At 35.1% G+C, this 26955-nt stretch overlaps 1 protein-coding gene across 4 annotated transcripts; it reads left to right on the forward strand.

The window, feature by feature from the left end:
* The first annotated feature begins 882 nt into the window (after positions 1–882).
* On the forward strand, positions 883–26278 carry LOC126726799 (vacuolar protein sorting-associated protein 54, chloroplastic). Of its 4 annotated transcripts, none has more exons than XM_050432166.1 (18): positions 890–1998; positions 2099–2161; positions 7820–7899; positions 8797–8914; positions 10571–10648; positions 12462–12615; positions 12813–12901; positions 13527–13780; positions 16505–16676; positions 16827–16910; positions 16998–17344; positions 17693–17846; positions 18838–18919; positions 20724–20965; positions 22587–22654; positions 23599–23679; positions 23773–24031; positions 25964–26278. In XM_050432166.1, exons 1-17 carry the CDS (start codon positions 1201–1203, stop codon positions 23906–23908), a joined length of 3000 nt encoding a protein of 999 aa, XP_050288123.1. In that variant the 5' UTR covers positions 890–1200; the 3' UTR covers positions 23909–24031; positions 25964–26278. The 4 variants fall into 4 exon arrangements, with proteins under 4 accessions (XP_050288125.1, XP_050288123.1, XP_050288122.1 ...); XM_050432165.1 differs by having other exon boundaries at positions 891–1998; positions 23773–24039; XM_050432167.1 differs by having other exon boundaries at positions 892–1998; positions 10574–10648; positions 23773–24039.
* Positions 26279–26955: the final 677 nt, after the last annotated feature.

The following is a 26955-nucleotide window of genomic DNA, read 5'->3' on the forward strand; positions in this document are numbered from 1 at the left end:
AGCCAATTGTTTTGTACCAAATACACAAATAAAGCAACTAAAATCCAAAACGCCCTCTTCAATGTTTCTTATGGAAGGAAGCCTCCGGCTAAAAAAAAAAAAAAATGATAAAACAAGTACTCCTTTGTGTTTAGAGTAATGTATATTTCATATGCTCATTTACACTGATCACACACTCAGCACCTTTGCACAAAAATGCGTGTGTGTTTGTGTATGGTTTGTTTTTGTCAGAACCATGCAGTTTATGAACAATTCAAGTTTGGCTTGACAAAAAGTTTGTTTATGTTGGTTTGTTTAGAAAATAAACCAAGTTCAAGTCTTAAGTTTAGGTTTGATTATTAAACAAATCAAACTCAAACATAATAATATATTTATAAAAAAGACGGTGAACATAAAAACTTGATTTAACTATATATAATATTATATTTGTATATATATACACTTATCTAAAAATATATTTATATAGACATGAAATTAGATTGTATAAGTTTTTCAATAAATTTATATGGTATTAAATTATTATTTGTAACTTATTGATGTTATATAAACAGTCTATTTGTAGTAAGAGTTTAAAGAATCTTGAAGAGGTAAACCATTTTACTGATGATTTCATAATATATAGAAAAAAAAAAGTTAACTAAGTTAACTCATGAACAAGCTCCAACTTTTAGATGTGTTAAAAAAAAATTTGGACTTTTAATCCTCGGTTAATGGTAAGTATTGACTGGTTTTTTAGACTAGTATAGACTAGTTTAGCATGGGCCGAAAAGTAACTTTGTTTTCAACAAAGTGGATGCTTACTGAAGCCCGATTAGCAAACACGAGTACACGACCCATTACCCATTGGTCCCTCTCTCTCTCTCTCTCTTCCCTCGCTGTCTTTCGTCTTCATTATTTATTTCCTACCGTACTGTGCAAAATAAAATACCAGATGGATCCACCCATCATCCACTTCCGTCCCAAACGAAACGACCCCTGAAACAAATAAAATAAAAAATTCATCACAATTTCAATTAGATCCACATCTACTCAAACTCAAACTCAAACTCAAACTCCTAATCCAGATGCTCATCACACACTAAAAAATCGATCGCATTCTTTTAAACAACTTCAAATCTCTCTCTCTCTCCCTCTTTACCTCTCACACTGTAAAATGCTCATTCTAACAAGATCTTGAAGAAGGAGAAGAAGAAGAAGATCATGGAGTCGCAGCCTTCCCGTCAATCGGGAAGGTACACATTCGAAGAAGCAATCTCCAGAGAATCTCCCACCGCGTTAACCAAATCAAATTCCGATGCTGCCGCAGCTGCCAGTAGCCAGAGCTTATCGTCGATCCTCAACAACCCGCACGTCGCCAAATCTGATTGGTGGTGGTATTCTTCTTCGTCCTCGTCTCTCGCTCCTCCCGAATTCGCGCCTCTAATCTCCAAGGCCTCTTCGGAGCTCACCCGATCCGATTTCTCCACCTACTTCAGCTCAATCTCCGATACCTACAACCGGTTCGAGGACATTCGGAACCACTCCACCAAGGATTTGGAGTCCTTGGCTTCGGACTCTCAAGGCCACGGCGGCGAAGCGCTCGTCGCGTGCTTGCGCGAGGTTCCGGCGCTTTACTTCAAGGAGGATTTCGCGTTGGAGGACGGCGCGACGTTCCGGGCGGCGTGTCCGTTCTCGACGGCGGCCGAAAACCTGGTCCTGCAGGAGAAGCTTACGCAGTATTTGGACGTGGTGGAGTTGCACTTGGTGAAGGAGATTTCCTTGCGGTCCAACTCGTTCTTCGAGGCGCAGAGGCAGCTGCAAGACTTGAATGTCGAGATCGTTGAAGGATGCTCGAGGATCCGGGAGTTGAAGGAGACGATTCGGCTTTTGGATGTGGATCTGGTCGATTCGGCTCGACAAGTTCAGCACTTGAATGCTACTAGGACTAACTTGTTGGCTCTTCACCATAAATTCAATCTCATTTTATACGTCAAACAGTCTCTCTCAGCTCTCAAATTGGTACTTAATCTGCCGTTTATGCTTAAGATTATGAATTTGAAGCTCATTTTGTTTGAATTATATGCTATAAGTGATAGATTTGTTTGTGTGTGTTACATAGCTTGTTGCATCTGGAGATTGTGCTGGAGCATTGGACATCACTGATGATTTGCAGAATCTGGTGGTCAGTGGATCTTTTATCTTTCTTTCTATTTTTGGCTAAATTATTATTTCCGTCCCTAAAGTTTGTTTGTATGAAGTTCGTTTTTCATTCCTACAGTTAAGTACGAACCTTTTTCAATAGTTTAGGGATGAAAAAAGATCTTAAAGATTGAGGAGAGATTGTAATGTTGTCGCTAGTTTAGGGACGGAACAAAAAAGGACTTTTAGAGTTTAGGGATGAAAATTGAAATTCATGCAAACTTTAGAGACAAAAACAATATTTTAGCCTATTTTTTTTCCCTCTTATTTGTCAAAATTTACAATTCTTCTAGCAATGATCCAATGTCTACCTCTTTTTACTTTCTCATTCTCATTGCGAGTTCAATTGATTTTAATATTAGACATGTTACTCAATAGAATTGTGACTCAGAAATGTAATCTTTGTACCATTGACTTTATTTGAGGTTTTTGGCTATTAGCTATATCAATTAATTCTCAAGGGCTTTCTAATGATCCTCATTGTTGAGGATGTAATGATTTTTCTCGTGAATGAGTCCATAAGGTTTTAGATGCTCCTGATATTGAGGCATGTTAGGGAGCAGACTGATTTGAGGGCTGAAAATTTATTATGAGGATGTGATCATTTAGTATAGTACGTCAATTGTTTAGCAGTAGCCTGTGTAGGAACTTTAGAAGCGTAGTCAGTGTATTTGCTAATTGCCAAGGGTTATGTTCCTCCCTGTTGAATTAGGATTATACGTGAATCATTGACAATATCTTTATTTCCTAAATCATGCGTTCTTCTTATTCTGGTTTCCGGATGTGGTAGTGATGGAGGATGGAATCCAAGTTATTTAGAGCTGTCTACTGCATGTCATGTAATGATAGAAATGGACTATAGGAATTGTTTTGGCCTTAGTCCTTAGGGGTGGAAGAGTGAATTTGGCATTTGTGGTTCAAATATAGGTGGAAAATCTCTATTTTCTTTGGGCAGCTATGTCACTGAAATTAAATATCTGTATCAAAGGAATATCTGGACTGTATTGGGGGTGATTGGAGTTGTTGAAGTGGGGTTTGAAGTTTGAAATGATTTCTTCACAAGGGCCAGGTGTAGTCTTAATAGGGAAAACGACATTGCGGAAATCAATGTGAAAAAGAAGAGGAGTGAGGAAGTAAATAATCTTGGTCTCTTATATTCCTTTAGGCATTAGTCTATAGGGTGATGGTTACATCAGGAAATTGTCCATTGGTTCACTACAGAAAGCTCCATTAAATTGCAAGAGTGGTGGTGGACATCTCCTAAATGTGACTATAGAGAAACTTTGACCCTAAATGTCTTGGCTAATATTCTTCGGTGTAGAGTGGGCAGTTTGCCTATGAAATGTTTGGGGATGCCATTGGGAACTTTGTTTAAGACAACATCTATTTGGAACCCTATTTTGGAGAAGAAATTGTTAGGGTGGAAGCGTCCCTATTAATCTAAGGGTGGTAAGCTCACATTACTGAAGAGTACTCTCTCAAGCCTCCCAATGTACTTTTTATCTCTGTTTACTATTCCTAAAGCTGTGGCTGCAAGATTGGAAAGTATCCAGATGAATTTTCTTTGGGGGTCTTCAAAGGGGTGTTTCAAATACCTTTTGGTGGCTTGGGAAAAGGTGTGTTCACCCATTGAGGTGGGTGGTTTGGGGATAAGAAATGTGGTGTCTTTTAATTAAGCCTTATTAGGGAAATGGCTGTGGAGGTATGGACATGAAGTTACCCATCTCTGGCGAAGAGTTATCTCCACTAAATATGGAGAGGGTCAAGGGGAGTGGAGTACTAAAGTTTGCAGGAGGGCTCATGGATGTGGTCTGTGGTGAAGTATTTTTAAAGGGTGGGAGCTTTTCTAAGCATCTATCTTTTGTAGTGGGTGATGTTACTTGTATCCGCTTTTGACATGATAGGTGGATTGGTGATAACACCCTTAAATTCCTCTATCTTGAGCTCTACGTGTGTTCAGCTGACAAGGTAGCTTGTATTTCTGAGGTTTTGTGGCTTCAGGATGGGGGAAATGTTAGAGTTTGGGATTTGAGATTTTATAGAGATTTTCAAGATTGAGAGCTAGCTGCATCTTATTCTCTTCTTGAGTTTATTCAATCTCATATTCCTCGAGATACAGGGAGTGATACTCTATGTTGGTGTCTCAAAGGAAATGGTAGGTTTGACACCCAGTCTTTCTACCATGAGATTCAGGATGCTCAGAGTTATTTGTTCCCCTGGAAGCGTGTTTGGAAATATAAGGTTCCTAAGCGAGTGGCTTTCTTTTTGTGGACAATTGCTCATGGTCGGATTCTTACTTTGGATAATCTTATGCTTAGGGTCGTTCTTTGGCAAATCGGTTTTGTTTGTGTCGTTGTAAAGGGGAATCAGTGGACCACTTACTTATTCATTTTTCTGTTATACACACCTTATGGATTTTTATGCTTCAGGCCTTCGGCATTCATTGGGTCATGCCAGGCTTGGTGGTAGGATTGTCGTTTTGCTGGCATCACTGGCTTGGGAATCATACTTCGAATATTTGAAATTTGATTCTAGGTTGTTTGATGTGGATTGTATGGTTGGAACGGACTTGCCGCTCTTTTGAGGACATTGAGAAGATGTTGGAAGAGTTAAATGTTCTTTGGTGGTGTCTCATCCTCTCTTTACGGATGTCACTCTAATTTTTTTTTTATGCTAATCTAGATCAGATTTTGATTCTCCGTATGCAGAATTGGTTCCTGTTGGAGTGGTGCATAATTTTGAGTTATTGTTGAATGTCCTTGGCTTTAAGCAAGGCACCCTTCCAATGAAATATTTGGGTCTTCCTTTGGGTGCTAAGTTCAAGGATAAGACAATATGGAACCCGATATTGGAGAAGATGGAAAGGAGATTAGCGGGATGGAAACGTTTGTACTTATCTAAGGGAGGTAGAGTCACTTTAATTAAAAGCACTCTATCTAATTTACCTACTTATTATCTATCTTTATTCCCTATACTTGCTGTAGCTAATCGAATTGAGAAACTTTAGCGGAATTTCTTATGGGGTGGGCTAGGTGATGAACCTAAATTTCACCTGGTTCGAAGGGCTTATGTTTGTACTCCTTTCTCTTCGGGTGGCTTGGGGATAAGGAAGGTAAGACTTTTTAATGAAGCTTTGCTTGGGAAGTGGCTATGGAGATTTGGGATTGAAAAGGATGCCATTTGGAGGCAAGTGATAGGGGTGAAATATGGATGTGTATTGGGTGGCTGGTGTACCAGATCTGTTTTTGGTCCATATGGTGTTGGTTTGTGGAAAAATATTAGTCGGGGATGGCCTTCTTTTTCATATTATATTCTTTATGATATTGGTGACGGGTCAAGGGTGAAGTTTTGGCATGACCGTTGGTGTGGGGAGACATCTCTTGAAGCCAGCTATCCGGAATTGTTTAGATTTTGCTGAGATGAGGAGGCAAGTGTAGCTGAGCTTATGAAGTTCACTAATGGGGTCATTTTTTGGGATGTAAGTTTCTTTAGGGGTTTTGATGCTTGGGAATTAGAGGCTGGGTCGAGCTTCATGGATATCGTATATGGCTCTTCAGTAAGGGGGTTTGGTGAGGATAAGATGTGTTGGAAGCCAAATAAAAATAAGGGGTTCATGGTTAACGATTATTATTTACTTCTGGTGGGCTCTAATGATAGTGGTTTTCCATGGAAAAGTATTTGGAAGTGAAAGACCCCTTCTCGAGTGGCTTTCTTTGTTTGGGCTGCTGCTTTAGGGAAATGCTTTACGATTGACAATTTACGAAAAAGGAAGGTTTGGATATTGGATTGGTGTTAAATGTGCAAGTGTAATGGTGAATCAGTGGACCATCTCTTTCTTCACTGTCCAGTTGCTATGGATTTGCGGTCTATGGTCTTGGGTTTATTTGGAGTAAGCTGGGTTATGCCGCATTCTGTTGTGGGGCTCCTAGTCTGCTGGCAAGGCAGGCTTGGTCGTCATTGAAATGGTCATATATGGTTAATTGTCCCCCATTATTTAATGTGGTGTCTTTGGAGGGAAAATAATAGGTGTTTCGAAGATAACGAGAGATCCATACCAGACCTCAAGTTATTTTTCTTTAAAACTTTATTGGATTGGTTGGTTGCTTTGCAAAACCAATCATTCACCTCTTTCCTTGATTCTTGAAATTTTTGTACTTGATTGTTGACCCTTGTACACTCCGTGTACTAGGGTGTCCTTTTTTGATATTAATAAAACTTATAACTTATCAAAAAAATGTTCTTTACTAGTGTAGTCTTTTTGATTGGTCTCATTGTTGGGGTTTTTACTAACTGTTCCTCTCTCTCTAAGTTATGATTTCCCTTAGAATAACTTCCTGATTTCTTTTCTTTTTTTTTTTTTTTTTTTTTGGGTTTTTTTTTTTTTTTTTTTTTTTTTTTTCGTTTCCTGTTGTTCATCATCATGAACAACTTGTATTTTTCCTTGCTTTTTTCATTAATAATATTTCTTTGATTACCTGTCGAAAAAAAAAAAAAAAAAAAAAACATTGGGGGTTCTAAGGATATCCCAATAGTTCCATTACCTCTCGTGGTGCTTGGTACTGGGGTTCGAACCCCACCAGACTCCTTCATTTTCCTGCTACACACACCTTTTGGATTTTTATGCTTTAGGCCTGATTGTCATTTTGCTGGCATCAATGGCTTGGGAATCATACTTCGAATATTTGGAATTTGATTCCAGTTTGTTCGATGTGGATTGAGTGGTTGGAACGGACTTGCCGCTCTTTTGAGGGCACTGAGAAGACGTTGGAAGAGTTAAATGTTTTTTGGCGGCATAGTCTTTTTGATGGGTCTCGTTGCTGGGGTTTTTATTGACTATTCCTCTCTCTCTGAGTTATGATTGGCCTCGTTGTTGGGTTTTTTTTTTCATCATCATGAACAACTTGTATTTTTCCTTACTTTTTTCATTAATAATATTTCTCTGATTACCTATTAAAAAAAAAAAAAACATTGGGGGTTCAAAGGATATCCCACTGGTTCCATTACCTCTTGTGGTGCTTGGCATTGGGGTTTGAACCCCACCAGCCTTCTTCCCCAATTTACCTAGCAAAAACTGCTAACTATGCATTGCATAAAGGGCTGCTAACACAACTAATTCAAGATTTGTAAAGATACTCAATTATGCCAAATCATCAACATGGTAACATGAATAAAATTTAAACTTGAACATGGAGCCTCAGAATCAAACTTGAAGTATATTTCCAATTTTGTCAGGCCATGCTCTTTCTCAAGCCTTCTTTAATCCACATGAGGTTGAGGGTTAGTTGTGGTTAATATTTCATATTACGTGACTTCTTTCCTTTTATTTACTTTGCTGGCTTATGATGTGGTTGTTCTATATTGGAACATATGGGTATTCAACCAAATAGGATTTTCCAGTTCTTATAGAACCTATCACTAAAATACCGCTAGAGGGGATAGGGCTAAGCGGAGCGAAAAGGAAAAATAGTTCCATTTATCTTTTCACTTGTCCAAGCATTAGGGCTAGTCAATTTGTTGCAAGTATAACTTGCTTTTTAGCATCTAAGTGCTATTTGCATCTTCACATATAAGCCTAGAAAGTAGGAAAAAGTTATCAACTACCATTTTCATTTTTCTTACTGATTTTCTTTATGTTTGATAGGATGGGGATGAGCTTACAGGTTTACACTGTTTTCGTCACCTTCGAGATAATGTAGCAGCTTCAATTGAGTCCATTAACAGGTACATGCTTTTGGAAATGGTGAAATTGGTTGCTACAAGGAAGATGTGCCACTGTTTGCATTACCATGAAATTAAGGCATGTTTTGTGATTTTCAAAAAGAACCAAAAAAGTGTACTTGAGGCACTCTTCATTAATGAGCTTGGCTTTGGCCAAGTGAAGTTCTTAGACCATGGGGCTTTAAGTGCGCCTAAATGTGCTTTTAATGATATTGCCTGCGGCAGTTGACAGTTGTATGCTGGTTCATGCAATTATTTTTTTTTCTAGAAACTGATATTTTGATTCATTATTTGTATATCATGTTACCTAAATTCCACCGTTTTGTGCTTGCCATAATTTCATGAAATACATGTCTTTATATATTGCCTTTTACTGGACCTTTGTTGATAGTTTATATTGTGGTTATGGCCCTTTTCCATTTCTCTATTTTGTGAAATTTTGATTCAACTGATAACATATATTGCTTATTTTCTACCAAAATAAATACTAATCATTTCATTACATAAAAATAAAATGAAGGCTAAACTAAAATTTTGGTCATTCTACATTTGCCACAGTTTCAATTTCGTCCCAACACATTTTATTGTGTTAATTTTGTCCTTCAACTTTTAAAATCAATGTCCCTCAACTATTAAATGTGTCAATTTTGTCCCTACTTTAAAAAACTAGTCAATTTTGTCCCGTGATTTTTAAAATCAAGTCAATTCTATCCTTTGAAGTTGACTTGATTGTTTATAAAATTGACTTGATTTTTAAAGTTGAGGATTGGAATTGACACAATTATGTATAAGGATGAAATTGAAATTGCCCCCATTGTTCGAGGACCAAAGGCGTTGTTTGTCCTTAAATGTAACGTCGACTTGTAGATCAATAGTAACAAATTAATTTTATTCTTGTAGCATTCTTTCAGCAGAATTTATGCGTGCTGCAATACAAGATTCTGGAAATTCAGATGTAGTAATTTTGTCACAAGTGAAAGCAAGGGCTTCCATTCCAACTAATGGAAAAGATGATGATGTAAGTTTCGTGTGTCACTTTTCTTTCTGCTTTGGTCTGTACTAAATAAAGAAAACGTGTCTTTGTTATTGCATTACTGTAAAGGAATCTTCAGTGTTTAGTGATTAGTAGTGCCCTGGGAAGCATTTTTACTTGTGTGCCCTTTAGGGCACTACCATATCAATGAGCAGTATATCCCTTTTCTATTACTAATATGATTTGAAATGATTTTTTTCTTAAATTATAGTTTCATAAATAAAAAAAGTGTAATAGTTGCACAACCATAGTACACAGGAAGTTACAAAGGAAAAGCTAAAAAAAGAAAAAGAAAAAAAATTACAAACAGCTATCTAAAATTCATGTTTATCCAAAAAATAACCAAGTTTGAGGTAGAGAATGAAGAAGCTGAAGTCCATTCATATAACATCTTCAAAAAAAGAACCATTGCACCTTTGAGGGGGAGGAACTTTCCATTGTTGAGCTGAAAAGACCTCTTTTGCCTACTTTGTATGAGTGGATGTCGAATTTGAGTGACCTGTCTTTCTCTTCAAATGTATAGTTTTTAGATGTGTGCACTTTCTGTTGATGTATAGTTTTTAGATGTGTGCACTTTCTGTTGACTCATTTTGCTTCTCTATAGTACACTTCCTGTGTACTTGGGATGTGGCTTGTATTTGTTTTTTTTTCTTTATTTTTTAATAAAGTCACTCATTAATGATGAAAAAAAAATATTTTCTAACAATGAACTATGTTAGGGAGTTAACTTAAAGAGTAAGATTCCATCCAAATTTTTACGTTGATTGCTAATCTTCATATGCAAAGACATACTTGGCTATTAATGTTCTATCTTGCTCTACCGGTAGCTGTGGAACTGTCAATCACCCACATAGTGGTATTTTTTTTTTTTTGGGTGAATTTTTAACATCTCCAACTTTACTTATGTTTCTAATGTTTTATGATTGATTCAGCATAACACCATAATTATTTTTAGCAGATCTACAGCTTAGAGCTTACCTTGATTTTTAATGCCCCCTAATACATGTTTCTGTCTACCATTGCTCTTAATATGCATGCCATGTTTCATGTTAATTTAACTATTACTATTTGAGCCACAAACTCATGTTTTGTGTATAATTTTAAAGTAAAATAACATGAAAATTAAACATTTTATGATGAGATAGCTATCAATCTCTGGTCATCTTGATATTTTGCAAGCATGGTTGGTATAGGAAGATAATGTAATGTAACAATTGATTTGTTAAAATACTCTTTAAATGAGAAGTTATGGAGTGGTGTAATATTACATAGTGTTTTTGATAAGTATGTAATATTTTTATTGGAAAAGACTACTTCATATACATGGAAGCAAATGCAAAGGAGTCTAAGGAATTACAAAAGGATATGTATATAAAGACAGTGATCTAAACATCGGACAGTGTAACACTGCGTGTAACTTAAAGCTCACCCTTTATTTATATAATACAAGATGATGTTACTGGTTTGGTTGAGCACCATGTTTTTTGTGTTCGTTTCCTAGTTTTTGTGTGTATCTCCCATGTTTTAGAACTTCCCATGTAAATTTTTTTTATAAGTAATTTTGCTTCGAATATTCATATGTGATTTTCAGGACTTATTTTGGATGCAATCTGTGAACTGATAACTGTGTTGACATATTAGCAGGTTAACTTGGATGAGGAAGAGACCACTAATTTTCGAGATTGTCTTCTTCCAATCATAATTGGATTGCTCAGAACTGTGAGTAATTTATGCAGTTGTCCATTGTGTTTAGACAAATGACTATATTACTAGGCATATTTGTTGTGTTCTCCATATTATTGATCTGATAATAAATTAAGAGTGTTGAATCAGCTGTGAATGGGTAACATTGATACCTGACTCTCCTGAAGCATGCCTTTTGCTGTAATTAAGTCTTGATAATTCCACGACTCCTGTATCCATATCAATGCTTCCTATATGTTGATGCTGGCTGACTATTAAGGTTTTTATTATTGTTTTCTATTCTTTTCTTTACAAGAAGTTTTGTTTTCATTCTTGGATTATAAAGATGCTGTATTAATAATAATTTGTCTCCTCAAAGCTTGTTTTGAAAGATGCTGTATTAATTACCACATACCATAGTCTTAAAGGATGTATATAACATTATTAAAATGTAATTTAGAAATTGATATTTTTTTTTTTTAAAATTTTTTTGCTTTGATATTATTATGTACAGAAGATGGAGAATGTGGATAAGAAAGATTTTCACAATGTGAAGTGTTTTGGTTAATTATATTTATCCATAGAACATTTTCATTATGCATCTTAAATCACAAAATTTTGGCATTGCATAGTTTGGGAATCTTTTTCCAGGTACAATAAATTGGGTCGGTGACTGCAGTAGAAGGTATATTTTGGTTTGGTGTATGGTAGTTAGATAAAACTTTAGCATCTTAATGCCTGGAGCTATTCTAATGGTAAATAAACATGCTAAAGTTTCTGATTATAAGGAGGTTGTAAATGATGTAGTGTGATGGAGTCCAATCTTTGTGATGCCAACTCCAGATTAGGAGTTGGAGCCCAGTGCTTATTTTACCTGGATTCAGTAAGCATAAGTGTTTTGTTTTTTTTTTGGGGGTGGGGGGGGGGGGGGGGGTGGACGGGTAGCCTGTGTAATTTAACTTTACTGTTGTAAAATATTTTCCATTAAAGTAAATATTTTTACTTATAAAAAAAAAATTCCGCTGATTGCAAATTAATCTCATGTTAGAGTGTTGATTGTAAAATTTTGTAGTCTAGGGTGGATAATAGAAATGCCTCTAGAGTTGGTTAGCTGTAGTTAACCCTTAATGTTTTCAAAATTTAGAGTTTTGCAGCAATGGGTTGTTTTTCTTTCTCATATTCATTGGATTTTTTGGAATTTTTATATTTTATATGTTAACTTGAATCTCTTTTTTATATATTCCTTTTTTCTTCTCGTATATTAATGTAGCACAGTTTTCTAATATAATTTTATTGCATATTTTGTTTATCTTATCTATCAAAAAAATTTACTGCAGTCGTCATATCTAATATGTAAAAGGATTACCAGTTTGAGGCTTTGGTTATTGCAAACCTTGGATAAAAAATTCAAAATGATGTTGCCATTGATGATTGGCAATTTAATTTTGAAAATTTTGATTTGAGCGATTCATGAGACAAAAACCTACTTTTATGTGTTTTATTTGATAAGTAAAATGTAATGTCATATACTTTTATACGTGTTTCAAGCATCTCTGATGAACACAATTATCTGGATTAAATGTAATGTCACATACTCTTATATGTGTTTCAAGTAATTTTACATGTAATAAATTGGCTAGTTTATGCTTTTAGCCACTGGTTCTACACACTTTACATGTAATCGTATTATAGTCTGTTGTGACTATATTGTTATTTAATACATCTACCTTGATCCATTGAACACAGTTATCTTCAATTTTTTCCTTGGATTTAATATCTACTTTTAAGTGGTTGAGCTAGACTTGGATTAAGTCTGTAAAACATCTCATGGTATACCACTTAATTACAGGCTCAGCTTCCCTCTGTGTTGAGGATATACCGTGACACGCTTACTGCTGATATGAAAAATGCTATTAAGAATGCAGTTGCAGAGCTGCTTCCTGTCCTTCTTGCCAGGTCAGAGTCAGAGTTCTCCCCTGGAGAGCGAACAGTTGATGCAGATGGTGAGAAGTTTATTATGTAATTAGTCCGTGATGTATATCGCTAATGAGGCACTTAATAGAATGATTAGTCAATAATAAACATTTTTTATATGATCAAATCTATGCCCACTCTTCTTTACAGAAACAATAGTTTCTTTTGTGCTTTTGTGCCTGTGTGCTGTTTGTTTCAACCTTTTTGCACTTGTATGGTGACTCAGGTGGAGGTGCATCACTTGCAAGCAAGTTGAGGAGCCTGTCATCTGAAAGCTTTGTTCAACTTTTGAGTGCTATTTTCAAGATTGTACGGGTAATGTGCATATGACTACACTTGTAAACTTCATATGCATTTAAGTTGTTAAATTGTTCCTGACCAAAACCAGAAAAAGAAAAATTTTTGAACTGATTTTTTGCTCTAGTTCACAGACTAGAAACTGACCTTAACCCACAATTTTGCTACCCTCAAGTTTTGTCTGATGGACTGCATGAAGAGGCACTATGGATGGCCTTAAATAAGAGCTTATATTTTATGAATTTGTTTTCCCCCTAATCAAACTCCGTGATTCCTTCATTTGAAACAGTAACTAGAAAGATAGTTCTTTTAATGCCATAATATATTCTTCTTTCTCCATTGTGCAATTGTTAGGTGCTAGTGAGTTAGCATTTAAAGATCCAAAACTGCCATTTATGAATAGGATGCCAGTTTGAAGCCCGATGGGTCTTATGTTCTGATTGTTTTGGTAATATCTTGACAATGACAAATTTGTAATTTCAAAAAAAGAAGAAGAAAGAGGAAAGGATACGTAAAAGTTTTTCTTAGGATTCTTCTAATTCTTATTGAAAAAGTAGTAGTTTTTGTTTATTTACACATGATCACTGGTAATGATTACAAGCTTCGTGTGATGTAATATGATTCTTTCTTCTAGTGAATGCAGGCACATGTAGTGCGGGCGGCTGAAGTGAAAAAGGCAATTGAGTGGATCATGAAGAACCTTGATGGTCACTACGCTGCTGAATCAGTTGCTACTGCAATTGCACTTGGTGCTGCAGCTGCAGAAACAACTGAGGACCATGATGATCAAGGTGGTTCACTTCTGCCATTTTCATCTCAGAGAGCTGCCAGGTTTTCTTCATTTCAGGGAAAAGCAAATGATGCCATAAGTCCCTCAAATATGTCAATAAATTTCAGGTGAACTCCTTGTTCCTTGGTTGTTACTGTTTCATAATGTTGCTCAATTTTTCTTAAATACCATTTTTAAGATTTGAAGGAGGTTAGCGTGGTGGAGTGGGGGTTATGTAGTATGGCAAAACCCCCATATTTGCCCCCAAAAATCATGTGGCACATGTAAATTAAGGAGGTGATGGATAGTATGACTTCAGATAGGATAGAATGGCAAAAATGAATTCACATGGCCGGCATAGTCAGTCTTTGGGGAATTCATAGTGGACCCCAATATTTTGGAACTAATGCTTGATTGTTCTTGAATTCATTTTTATGTTTTTGGGAACTTGGTGTGCTTAGACGTGCTTATTTTATTGTATAAAACAAATTTTTTTACTAAGAAATTTTGTTATTACTTTTTTTTCTGGTCAGACTCACACATTATTGGGCATATGAAAGTATAATAGTATTGGCAATGTGTTGTAGTCATATTAAGTTGCGTTTGATGTTCAAGTGTTTTCTGTCAAGAAAAACTCTTCCTAGCCTAAAAGAAATTAAATTACTTGAAACTAGGGTTGTCCACGGTCAGGTCGGATTGGGTTTGGAGCTGACCCGTACTCGACCCGATTGAGTCGGGTGATTGAGAATTGGACCCATACTAGACCGAACAAACGGGTTGGACCCGGCTGGTTGAGTGGGTTGGAATCGTCCATTTGGGGGGTCTTGGCTACAGATTAGGCAAAAAAATGAATTAAACAAATTATCAATAAAATGAATCAAACAAATAATCAATAAAATACAAATTAGATAAACAAAATAAAAAAGTGTTAAGTTTTTTAAAGTTTGGGTTTCAGTTTTTTAAGTTAATGTTTCGAGTTTGATAAGTGAAAACTCAAATTTATGACCAAACAAATCAAATCAATAACTCTAAATCTTTGAGTTTTAAGTGAATAAAAACTAAAGAGAGTGAGAGAGAGAGATCCGAAAATTTGAACTTGAATTTGAGTAGTTGTTTTTGATTTTGCATGTAAACTCAAAATAATAGTGCATGACAAGATATGTTTTCAGACTAGTCTCAGTAAGAGTGCAAGACAAGACAACTTTATACAACTTCGTAGAAACTAATGAGAGATGAAAAATTTTTTTTTTTAGAAGATAGGTGGTAGATTTTCTATCAAGGAGAGGAAGACATGTGGGGATAAGAATCTTAACCTTATCACTTTGCCTAAAAAGTGATGAGGGCTGAATAAAAAAATAAATTTTGAAGATAAGGTGGTAGATTTTCTAACAATGAGAGGAAGACACGTGGGGGAGAGAGAAATTTAAAACAGATTTCACTATATTTTGGTCGGTTTGGTTTATGCGGGTCTCTAATCCTTTAACCCGCCACCTGAACCGAAAATTTGGTTCTCAAAGGAAGATGACCCGTATGTGACCAACCAGGCTATTTGGATCTGCCCGCTGGGCTTTGGTTTGGTTGGATTCAGTCAATTTGGTCGGGTCCTTGGCCCACTAGACAGCCCTACTTGAAACAACCCTTTTTGTGAGGTATATGGTCAATGACAATGTTGCATGTGGATTTTATTTATTTATTTATATTTTTTAATTTAATATGTTACAAGCCAAACAAAATGCTATAGGAATTACCTATGCAATTTTTTGGGAACTGAGTTGTGTCCTCAATTCCATTATGTGAAGGTATGAGATAGATGGTTGAAGAGGATCACACTCAGTGTGGTCAGTGATGTGCCGGGCACTTGCCTAGGTGCGCGGTTGAGGTAAGGGCCCTCTGTGCCTTCATTCAGTTGCTCACTTTTGGAGCCTAGGCGAATGCCCAAGTGCCTCAAACAAATTGTAAGCCACTTGAGGCAAGTGTCTCAATATAGTTCACCCAAAAAACAGGGGCAACTTAAAATTTGGAAAAATTTCAATAATATAATCTTTTCATTTGATAGTTCTCTGTTTGTTTGTTTGTTTATTTATTTTTATTTTATTGAAATAAGCTGTGGTCAAAGTCTATTATAAGATAAATTAATAGAACCTTCTACTAGTTTGAAGATTTTAAACCATGCTTAGTTAGCATTAGATATATTTCACTTGAGTTCATAATTTGTATAATAGCTATATTTAGAGTTTGTGGCCTTGTTTCACTAGGTTAAGCTCTTTTTTGGTGCCTCACCCCTCAAGCAATGCAAGGAGTTGGTGCCTTAAGGTTGTCTTTTGCCCTTGACTAGACTGATCACAGTTTATGTGAAACGCTCACTATTTATCCTAAAAGATCACAACCTGTTGCCTTGGGTTTTTTTTTTTTTTTTTTTTTTTTTTTTTTTTTTGCATCCCAATGCATTTTTGCAAGTACATTCCAATGTACTTCTCATTTCTAGCAAGCTAGCTTTTGTTAAGGGTATGAAGTAAACATTGTTGTCACATCATGGTATCACCCACTACCAGGGCAGTCGTGGCAACCAATCTATCCCTTCCAAGTCAAGTTTGTCAGGGCCATCATGGCCCTTTACTTTATCGTTGCAGCATTTGCTTAAATAGAAATTGCAAGATAGGCTTTGATCCAAGTTCCCAAATCTTTCGCGAAACCCTCTCAGAACTTCCAGTTTAAATTGTTTATTATTTATGAATTTATCATCGGTGGCCTATTTATTAACGTTGCAGTTTTCATCTGTTGGATTCCACAACCTTGTACTAAAAGCTTTGCTGCATAAATGTAACATTCTTAAAAAATTGGTCATCAAACAGCACTGATGTATTGCGAGAAAACACAGAAGCTGTTGTTGCAGCTTGTGATGCTGCTCACGGAAGATGGGCTAAGCTCCTAGGGGTCCGTGCTCTTCTTCATCCTAGGTTGAGATTGCAGGAGTTTTTATGCATATACAACATCACACAGGAGTTTATAACTGCTACAGAAAAGGTATTCATTTTCATCTTAGTATTTTAAACTTGAAGGATAAAAATTCTGTCTGTATGTATGATGCTATTCTGTTCTCATCTTAGTATTTCAAACTTGAAGGATACAAATTCTGTCTGTATTTATGATGCTATTTTGTTCTAACATAAACAGATTGGTGGAAGGAGGGGATTCAGCATACGGGGAACACTGAACTCTCAGGCCAAAGCCTTTCTTGACTTCCAGCATGACTCTCGAGTTAGTTTCAATAATTTTTTCATTAAATCTTTTCTGAACCTATATATGTATGCTGATACCAGGCTATTTTTTTTGTTGGTTATTTAGATGGCAAAAATAAGGGCGGTGCTTGACCAAGAAACGTGGGTGGAAGTAGATGTTCCTGACGAATTTCAGGCCATCGTCATTTCACTTTGTAGTTCTGAAGCATTGATTTCTGAGAACCTTGATCATGTTCAAAATAATGTGGAAACAAACCATGGTGAAGTGATTGCATTCAATGATGGCTCTCTTGTAGAAGATACTGCACAAGGGAAGCCTACTCCCTTGGCTGAGGCTGCTGATAAAAATAAAGCTTCTTTGGCTCATAGTAACGATAGTAAAATGAAGGAGCATGGAAAATCTACATCTCAAACCCTTTCGTACAAAGGTGTTGGTTATCACATGGTAAACTGGTTAGTTATCTTGTTTTATTTTTATTTTTATTTCTTGTTTATTCTCATCTTTTTCCTTCTTGGCTTTGTAAAAAGCACTCTGGTGCAGTTGATACTTCTAGTTCATGTTAAGCTTTTGGCATCTATTGGTCATTTTATGGAGTTATTCACCTGTACTCTGAGCAAGCTGTTTGCTTTGCTCTGTATTTTATGATACTTCACTTCCTGTGACATTGTTTATTGATTTATTGTATTGAGATTTGAGATTCTCATTGTGTCATATTATTTTCACATATAAACTTATACATTATCAGTGATCTTCCCTTTTTTGTTTTTTGTTTTGTTTTGTTTTGTTTTTTTTTTTTTCAGTGGCTTAATATTACTGAAGATGTTGTCAGAGTACATTGATATGGGCAACTTTTTGCCATTACGGTCTTCAGAAGTTGTTCAACGAGTTGTCGAAATTCTTAAATTTTTCAATACAAGGACTTGTCAGCTTGTTCTTGGTGCTGGTGCTATGCAGGTACTAATTATTTTCTCTAATCAGCTGATCTGTATGTTCACAACTATTTTTCATAGAAATTCATGTACAGAAACTCTAAAGGGTTTAGAATACGTAACTGAAAATCTTTCAGTGTACTAGGGTTATGCTCTTTTTGTTTTGGTTAACTTAGAAATTTCACCCTCTAACTTTTCCCAAAATTCAATTCAGTCCTTTAACTTTGACATTTCTTCAATGTAGTCCTTCTATCATTGGTTGTCTAAGTTGTGCTATTAGTCGCCACAAAAACAATGTAGTTTTGTTTTTTCAGGGATTTTTGATACTGAAAATGGTTGAAATCCCTTTCATGCATTTCTTTTTGGTAATTGAGCCTTAAAAAGGCTAAAAATTTATTTTTCTTAAATGTTTGATTCAATAATATTAATTTTTTATTATAAAAAAGACCATAATCCTTTTTTTTTTTTTTTTTTTCACTGGTTCTTTACTCTGTGTGTGTGTGCACGCGCCCGCTATTCACTTCCTTCCTCAGCATGCATCCTCAATCACTTCAATGGTACAACATTAGGGTCTCGCTCATCTGTCACCTCCAAGACCCTCACTATCCCCCAATAGGATGGTTTTCTTGTAATTCGTTAGCTGATTTTATGGATCATTTGAGTCTTCAATAATTTTTAGGCAGCTCTCCTTATGAAGCTTCCTTCTTAATAAAACTTTGTAGTGATTTTATTTTTAAAAATTATGAAAATTTTTTGGTGATTTACTTGCATTTATCTGGCATGTAAATGCCAAAAGTCCTAAAACATATACTAAAAAATTTGCCGGTTTTTTTTTGAAGTAAAAAAGTTTTGATTTTTTAACTTAACCCTTATTGCTTGTTTTAGACCTTTTTATTTATTTATTAATTGTATAGTTCTTTTTTCTGTTCTTTTTACTTATCATGGTTTCAATGAGAACCACATTTAGAGGGTGGTCATTGTTGTAACTTTTTAATTGAGTTGAAATGATGTTGCAGGTGTCCGGTTTGAAGTCTATCACTTCTAAACACTTGGCCCTGGCAAGTCAAGTGATCAGTTTTATATATGCTATTATCCCTGGTAGGTGATACTAAATTAAAATTCTTCTACCTTTGTGAATCTATTGACAAATTGTTTCTATATCAGTGCGCCCTTTTTGAACTCTATGCTGCTTCCTTTCCATTTTTGTTTAATTTTTGTCTAATTTTGTTTTGAAAATGCTTATATAAAAAATGGTTTCTAAATATTCTTGTTCTCTTCATTTGTTTTTTGTGATGGTGCTGAGGGAAAGAGGGAGAAAAAATAACATGACACTTTTCATGGAAACATTGTGGATCTATAGTTTTCATATTTTTTTTGCTTAATTGAATCTCTTTATTTTATTTTATTTATTTTTTTAAGTAGGCTTATGAATTGAATATTACTATTGGACGAAAAATTATGTAACACAGACAACTTTCAGTATGATTACTTTTAGGTTCTATAAGCCCTCTGAGGTTGTTATATTTCATATTTAACTCTGCATATATCTGTGAATATAACCATTTGTACATAATAAGATATAATTGGCTTTTAGGAGTGATGTGGTTAGAACTTAGGTCTAGTCTATAAGGGTTTAGGAAGAAATTCCAGCAAGAAACATGATTAAGTCAAAGAAAAGGATAATAGGATTGAAGTTAGAACAGTCAAATATCAATTTTTAGACTCAATGAGCTCAAGGAATATTCAATTATGATATTTCATGAAATAGATAAGAAAAGGCTGCCTACAATAACTCAAATAATGCTATTAATAATAGCCTTTAATAACCCTAGAATGCTAGTCCTTCATCTTATGTTTAACAATTAAAACCTAACTGTCCAATTTCGTTAGAATTCTAGTGTTAATCACTTGACTTTTTAAAATACTAAAGACTAATTATAAATAAATCATAAAATAGAGAAATAAAACACAATGGACTAATGGATTTTTTTTTTGTTCATTGGGCTTAAATTCTCATGCATCATGCAGGGATTTGGGAGAGAATGTCTACCCACATGTTGTTTTGGTAAAAGAAGGGTTTTAGTTGTTGGGCCAATGGCACAGGTACCCTCTATGATGCCTGGTGTCTGGGGTTCAAGCACCCCCTCCCAATTTCCTAGAAAAAAAAAATCATTTGCTGAAAGAAAAAAAGAGGACATAGAAAGGGCATCAGCATCACATTGTGAACAACTAGGCATACCAATTCATGAGAATGAAATGTGTCCAATTTCTGTGTCTTCTTTGAAGCAATGATATCTTGTGTGTTTCCATATTAATCCTTGGGTATGGGATCACATTAGAGATTCAATTCAAAGAACTGATGACATAGAGATCAAGAAAGCCACCATTAGGTTACATCTTATCTATGCAGTGCTGATAACCCCATCTTTTGGTTCAAATTACTTGGCAAAGATCTTATGAATCCAATAATTTTCATCCTTTCTAGATTGCTGTCATTAACGTCATTAAAAGTTCATCAATGAGACATATAAGCATGTTTACATAAGATATTAGCTTTTGCAAAATGTAATTTGAGTTATATGTCAAGTGAATCAAGATAAAGTTTGATATACTTGGAACAATTTGCTTAGTTTGTTTGGCATTCCTATCTCTTCTTCTTTTTTTTCTTTTAAGAATCATGTGCCCTTTGTTTGTATGCCAAATGTGCCATATTTGATGATGATGTTTTGATGTATCTTTATATAATTTTGCATTGAAATAAGAATTTGTTTGTTGTTGGGCCTTTTTTTCTACATGAGTTGGAAATTGAGAAATGTGTAGTTAGTGAAAATTTCATTTTGTGTACACTGTAGTGACAAAATTTTCTTGGGTAATTTATGACCCTTTTTTTGTGTGGACTAAGATATCAGGAGAATTCTTTTTCTGAAAGTACCTGAGACACAAAAAGAATTATTGCTGTCGGAGATTGACCGAGTGGCTCAAGATTTTAAGGTTCACCGAGATGAAATACATACAAAGCTTGTTCAGATAATGAGAGAAAGGTTATTAGTTCATGTGCGTGGCTTGCCCCAAATTGTTGAGGGCTGGAATAGACCTGAAGATGCTGATGCACAGCCCAGTCAGTTTGCTCGTTCCCTTACCAAGGTAACTTTCTCTATTGGGAATTGATCATGGACAATAGTTATTACTTGACCTTGAGCATCAGCATTTCCAACTCTGTTATTTACATTTTGAAAAAATACTGCTTACTTTCTATTAGCTGTAGAGGAAGTGAAAAAAGAAATATGTATGAATTTTTGAAGAAAACAAATTTTTTTTAGCAATATGGTCATGTTCTTTTTGGCTATACACATTTACACATACCCAAGATACTAAAGTTACTTGTTTTTACCACTTCATCATTCCTAACATGAAAGTATGAGATGAAAATTTAATTAGTGTGGAAGCAATGCTATGCATTTGACAGTTACCATTGTTGTCAACACCTGTCAACGGTTGGTCTATGAAAAGAGGGGGACAAAAGATAGAGAAGTTACCTTTAATCTCAGGAAGTGTGCATAGGGTTAAGTAAATTACCCTTACACATAATTAGTATTTATACTAAATGCTTTAGTGCACTGTAACAAATTTACCCCTAACATGTAAATACTAACAACACTCCCCCTCAACCTAGCAAATATATAACATATAATCCCTGCTTGTTACATAGCAAATCAAATTTAGTTCTACATAAGGGTTTGCAAAACATATTCGGAAGTGAGCTCCTATTGAAACATATAGGGTAGCCATTACTCTGCTTCTACCTTTTCCTGAACAAGATGTCAATCCACCTCTAAATGCCTAGTCCTGTCATGAAATAAAGGAATCGAAGCAATATGGGTTGTTTCCTGATTGTTACTATACATAGTCAAGGGTATACTTGTAAAGGTTTTGCAGTCAAGAATGGAATCTCCAGTCTAGGAAGAAGGTGCAGTGGTAGGCGGTTGTCTATGATGGTATACCTATAAAGTTTTGCGGGAGTGGTAACAAAATGAGGGCTATCAAGATTAGAACAAGAAGAGATTGATAGCAATAAAGGAAGACATGGAAGGGGACTATCACTCCCAAAGGACAAGGAGGAATAATATGATGTGGTTTCAAGGAAGGTGACATGGTCACTAACAAACCTGCATGGAAGTGTTGGGGAATAACACTTATATCCAATCTGTATATGCAAGTACCCAGTTAATACATTTAAGAGAGGGAGGGTCTAGTTTATGGAATGTCGTGTTGGCGTATCCAGGCTCATAGGAGTATGGTATTTAGAGTCAGAATTTTGCACCCAGCTCCTATAAATAGAGTATGTGCTAATTGTAGCTGTTTTGAATCCTGTGAAAATACATTGCAAATTAGGCAGCCCAGTTTTATTGGTCTCTAAAGGATGGATGCAATTGTGTTATCCAGTTGTGGATCCAACCCACAACCGAATTGCTTAATTGGGAAGTGTTGATTCAAAATCCTTTTGCTGAGTTGCGTTTTTTAGCCCATCTAGATTTCTACCTTAGAGGGTTTCACTTCTGTGAAACAATGTACCAAATATCTGAGCTTCCCTAAAGCATTTAGCTTGAAACAATGTACCAAATACCTGAGAGGGTTGGTTTCAATATATATTTGAGCAGTACCCCTCCTTTTTATTTTGAATCCCTGTGGTTTTCATGAAGTATTTAGCTTGATCTAAATTTTAGTGAAATGATTGGCTCTGATTATCTCTTCTTATCATTTCCAGGAAATTGGATTCCTTCAACGCGTTTTATCTCGGATTTTACATGATGTAGATGTTCAAGAAATTTTCAGGTAAGGCTCATCTATAGTATGCATTCAATTTATGAAATCTCAGTAAAATGATTGGAATGATTGGCCAATTATTTTCTTGGAAATGCATTTATTACACAGAAATAAGTGTTTGAATATATTATTGAAATGATCATTAAATGACAACGTTAGGATTTCTGCTCTCTCTCTTTTTCCTTTTTTTTTTTTTTTTGCTGTGATGGATTGTTACCAAGAATAATTAAAAGGAAATCACTTGCAGTTCAATGGACTGTTTTTTTTTTTTTTGATAAGTTCAATGGACTGTTAGATTGCTTGTCAAATTCTCTTAACTTTTAAATTATATATTTCAAATCATTGTGCCATGTTTGGAATGAAATAGGATTTAAAAAAAAAAAAAATTCATACTATAAGAATCTTCAGAGATGTTCAATGGAGGAGGGATTAAACGTGTTTACCAAATGCCCTGTATTTTGCTCAGAAATTTGGACACCATCTTAAGTAGAGCTAATAGAAAAGATGTCCTGCTTTTTAACTATCCCTTATCTCCTTTTTTAGGATAAGATTTTAGTTATCCCATATGCTTTACTTAAAAAATGAAACTTCCAAAACTATGTATTTATGAGAATAAATATTGTCTATGAGAATGACTCTCTGTATCCACATAACGTGGGATCTTAGATTACTGTCATTCAAAGCTTTAATCTGATTCTCATGAAACATAGGAATATTTTGCCTTCGGGAATGTGATTCTTGGAATATCAAGTTTAAATGGGGAACCAAATGAGGGAAGCTGACACAATTCCCTGGAAGGCATGGGAATGTTGTCAGGATTATGCGATCCATAGGGCCCCTTAGGGAAACATAATTGATTGTTAAATCTATGTGACGAAGAACGAAGAGAAAAAGGATTACTTTGCTCAAATTGAAAAATAATTCCTGCTACTTATGTTTTATTTTATATTCAGGCAAGTGGTTATTATTGTTCATTCACAAGTTTCAGAAGCATTTTCACGCTTAGAGATCAGCACTCCACAAGCAAAGGATAGGTACTACTTTTTAGGTTTTATGTGGACATTGAATACGATTCTGTTTATGTTTTTCCATGAGATATAAATAGTTTTTCGTATCTTATGCACCAGGCTGTATCGAGATGTTAAGCACATTCTTGGATGTATCCGATCATTGCCTTCTGATGATTTGAGTAGATCTAGTACTCCAAACTGGGGGCAATTAGATGAATTCTTGGAGCAAAGATTCGGGACCAAAGCTGGTTAATAGATTTTATTGTAAAGTAGGAAATTGATTACTTCTCTGGTGAAGGCTACCAGATTTCAGTGAAGCTTTTGAGGATGTCGGAACCAATTATACGACTTCGTGTTTGCCTTGTACAATTTTGAGGTAATAAGGTGAGGAACACATTTATACTTTTTAGATTTTCAAGCAATGTCTCTGTTGCAGGCATTTATTTTTTTTCATGGATATAAATGTGTAATGGAAAGAAAATAAAGTATACAGAAAAATGAAATTTATGGTCCGTTTGGATTGAGGGGGAGGGAGGGGGAGTAGAGTAGAGTAAAATTGACCCAAAATTAGCCTATTTTCAGCCAACTCTATTCTACTCCCCCTCCCTCCCCCCTCAATCCAAATAGGCCATTAAAGTTTGGATCTTGCAAGTTTTGTTGTACTTTATGAGTGTTTATTCTTGCAAATTGTTCATAGAAAGCTAAAAATCTTGAATTTTATGTGGATTTTTGTTTACAATGTTTAGTGCATGAGAGAAAATATTTTAGTCATATATTGACCTTAAGCACTAATTAGTTTGTGAGTTTATTCCTTGTAAGCTTGAAAGGATTAGATAAAATTTGTATGATAGATTGTCTCCCCCCCCCCCCCCCCCCCCCCCCTTCTCCCCTCTCTCTATAAACCAAATATGTTTAACAGTATTAATAACATGTCACTCACCAGCTCTACTTAAATAGATGTTTCAGTGCCTGTTGATTATGTTCTTCTGTTGATTATGGTAGTTAAGAGCTTCATGTTTCTAATACAACTATGATTTGAAAACGTGTTCTGAATTTGCTCTAAAAAATTGATAATTAGATGCTGCATTAGGTGACTTCTGTACGCAAATATTGCAACCATAATGATACATTAAATTATGAAGGTTGTAAATTGAAACTCTAATTTCATTACAGTAAAATATATAACATTATGTTATGGCTTAAAAAATATACTTTTTTCTTTATAAAAGTAGTTTAGTTGTAATCATTTATTGTAATTGTTTTAATTTGATATCTAATATGGGTAGAATTATCTTAATCCTAAACATGCAATGCATGTTTCTAGTCAAATTTGCGTTTGAGGACTGATTCTCATGTATTATTACTATATATTTTTTCTATTCAAAGAGCAACCTTTACATAAATCACATTATTTTGCAAAATTCTTTTATTGAAAAGATTGCATATACATCTTTCTATGTATCAATAATAGGCAAAGAGTTTGCCAAACCAAGTTAATTTGTACATTGTCTTGCTTGCCTTCTATTGTTTTGCATGAATTTCACAACATTTTCTTTTGTTCAAATGTTTCCATGATGTCAAACATTACTTGAATCATGAGATTTTTCAGTCAATTGATAATTGTTGTAGTAAGAATATCCACCCAACATTGAAATAAAATTAACCACTCATGCCTTTTGTTGTGGTTATCAATTAACGCAGCATGGAGGGCAGACTTCATTTATGTATTAACTTTACCAAGATGATCTTGAATTCAAGATAGTGGGTAAAGTCGTGGGTTCATGGCCTGCTAGTTGATTGCTTGAAGCATAATTTCTTATATTAGAGTCAAATTAAAAGGGAACAGTGTTTACTAGTTATTATTGCACGTCTAAAAGATGATGGAGAGACCTTTGGGGTGGTAGTTATGGAATTTTGTTCCACGGTTGTCTTTGATTTGGGGGGCTTGGTTTGTCTAAAAAGGCTTTTGTGCTTCACATGGCCTTTGTAAGGGAAGGAATGGCCACAAATTTGAGAATATTTGAGTACTTGGTCATAATTTTTGCAACTCTTAGTTCTGCAAGGTTTTCTTTTTGCTTTTTGGTGTTGTATCTCTGTACTTGGTCATTGTGTTCCTTCGTACTATATAGTTATGTTTATTTCACTAACAAGAATGATGAAACATGAAGGAATGTGAAGGAAACTCAATTTGGCTTGTTTGTTTGGTTGTACACTTGAAAGTAATTGATCTTGCAATGGCTGTGCTACGACTTATATTCTTGGCCAACATCGTAAGAAAATTTGTTTACTGATTAAGAGTTTTTTCCAGGTTTCAATTGCTTTAAGGTAGATGTATAAAACAGTCACATTCAAATGTTGCGGCAAGAAGGGACTTGTAAGCAGAATTTTTGTACCAGTCACACTTGATATACAGTTTGTAATGATAGCACCATGATGTTTTGTTCCCCTGATTGTAGTTTTGGGTTTAGATGGGACATATTGATTTGTTTGAGTTAGTGAACAAGAAATTGGCGTTGCCTCTTTTCTGTTCCAGGGGTTGAGTTATATCTTCGTAACTTTACGTGCTTAGCTTACAAATGCGTTCTCAAATCTTTGATTAGATTTTTCCCTTCTCCCATTTTTACATCTATGTGTTATCTAGTCTGTAAATATTGTCGTTCACACTAATTAGTAAATTGAACTGTAAGGTGGTTGAGCAACCGCAATTGGGAGTGAATTGGGCCGAGGCAGCCCTGCTCAAGTCATGGGGGAGAAAGGAGCTGGCTTTGGGTGATATTCATGGGTATATGAATGAAATGCTTTAATTTTTGAGAGTTTCTTGTTGCTTGTCTTAGGGCTTTTCTGCTACTTGTCTGCACGTATTGGAAATAATCAACTGTGCAAGAAAATGTGTGCAATGCTTCAACCCATTCCCCCAAAAGAATCCCCCCTAGAGAGTGAGCTGGATCATTTTAAATACGTCCATGATTCAGATTTATATTTCCACAAAACTCAAATAGATGTGTTCTGATATTTTTCTATTTCTAGAAATTACATATAAAAATATATAATCGATAACTTTGCAAAAAATGTTAAAGACTTGCAATTCAAACATAGATACCATTACCATCTATTGCAGGCAGACAAGACATCTCTGGTAATTGTGAAGGGTTCAAAATGTTAGTTTTGTGAACTCACGTCAATAAAAGAAATCATCAGTGACGTTCACAGTATTAATTCATGAATTGCACATGCATAATAATTGTGAAAAAGAAGAATTTTTTTTTTTACTGTAGATGCTGTGTGAGATATTATCACTAC

The sequence above is a fragment of the Quercus robur genome, chromosome 5, assembly GCF_932294415.1.
Source record: "Quercus robur chromosome 5, dhQueRobu3.1, whole genome shotgun sequence".
NCBI lineage: Eukaryota > Viridiplantae > Streptophyta > Magnoliopsida > Fagales > Fagaceae > Quercus > Quercus robur.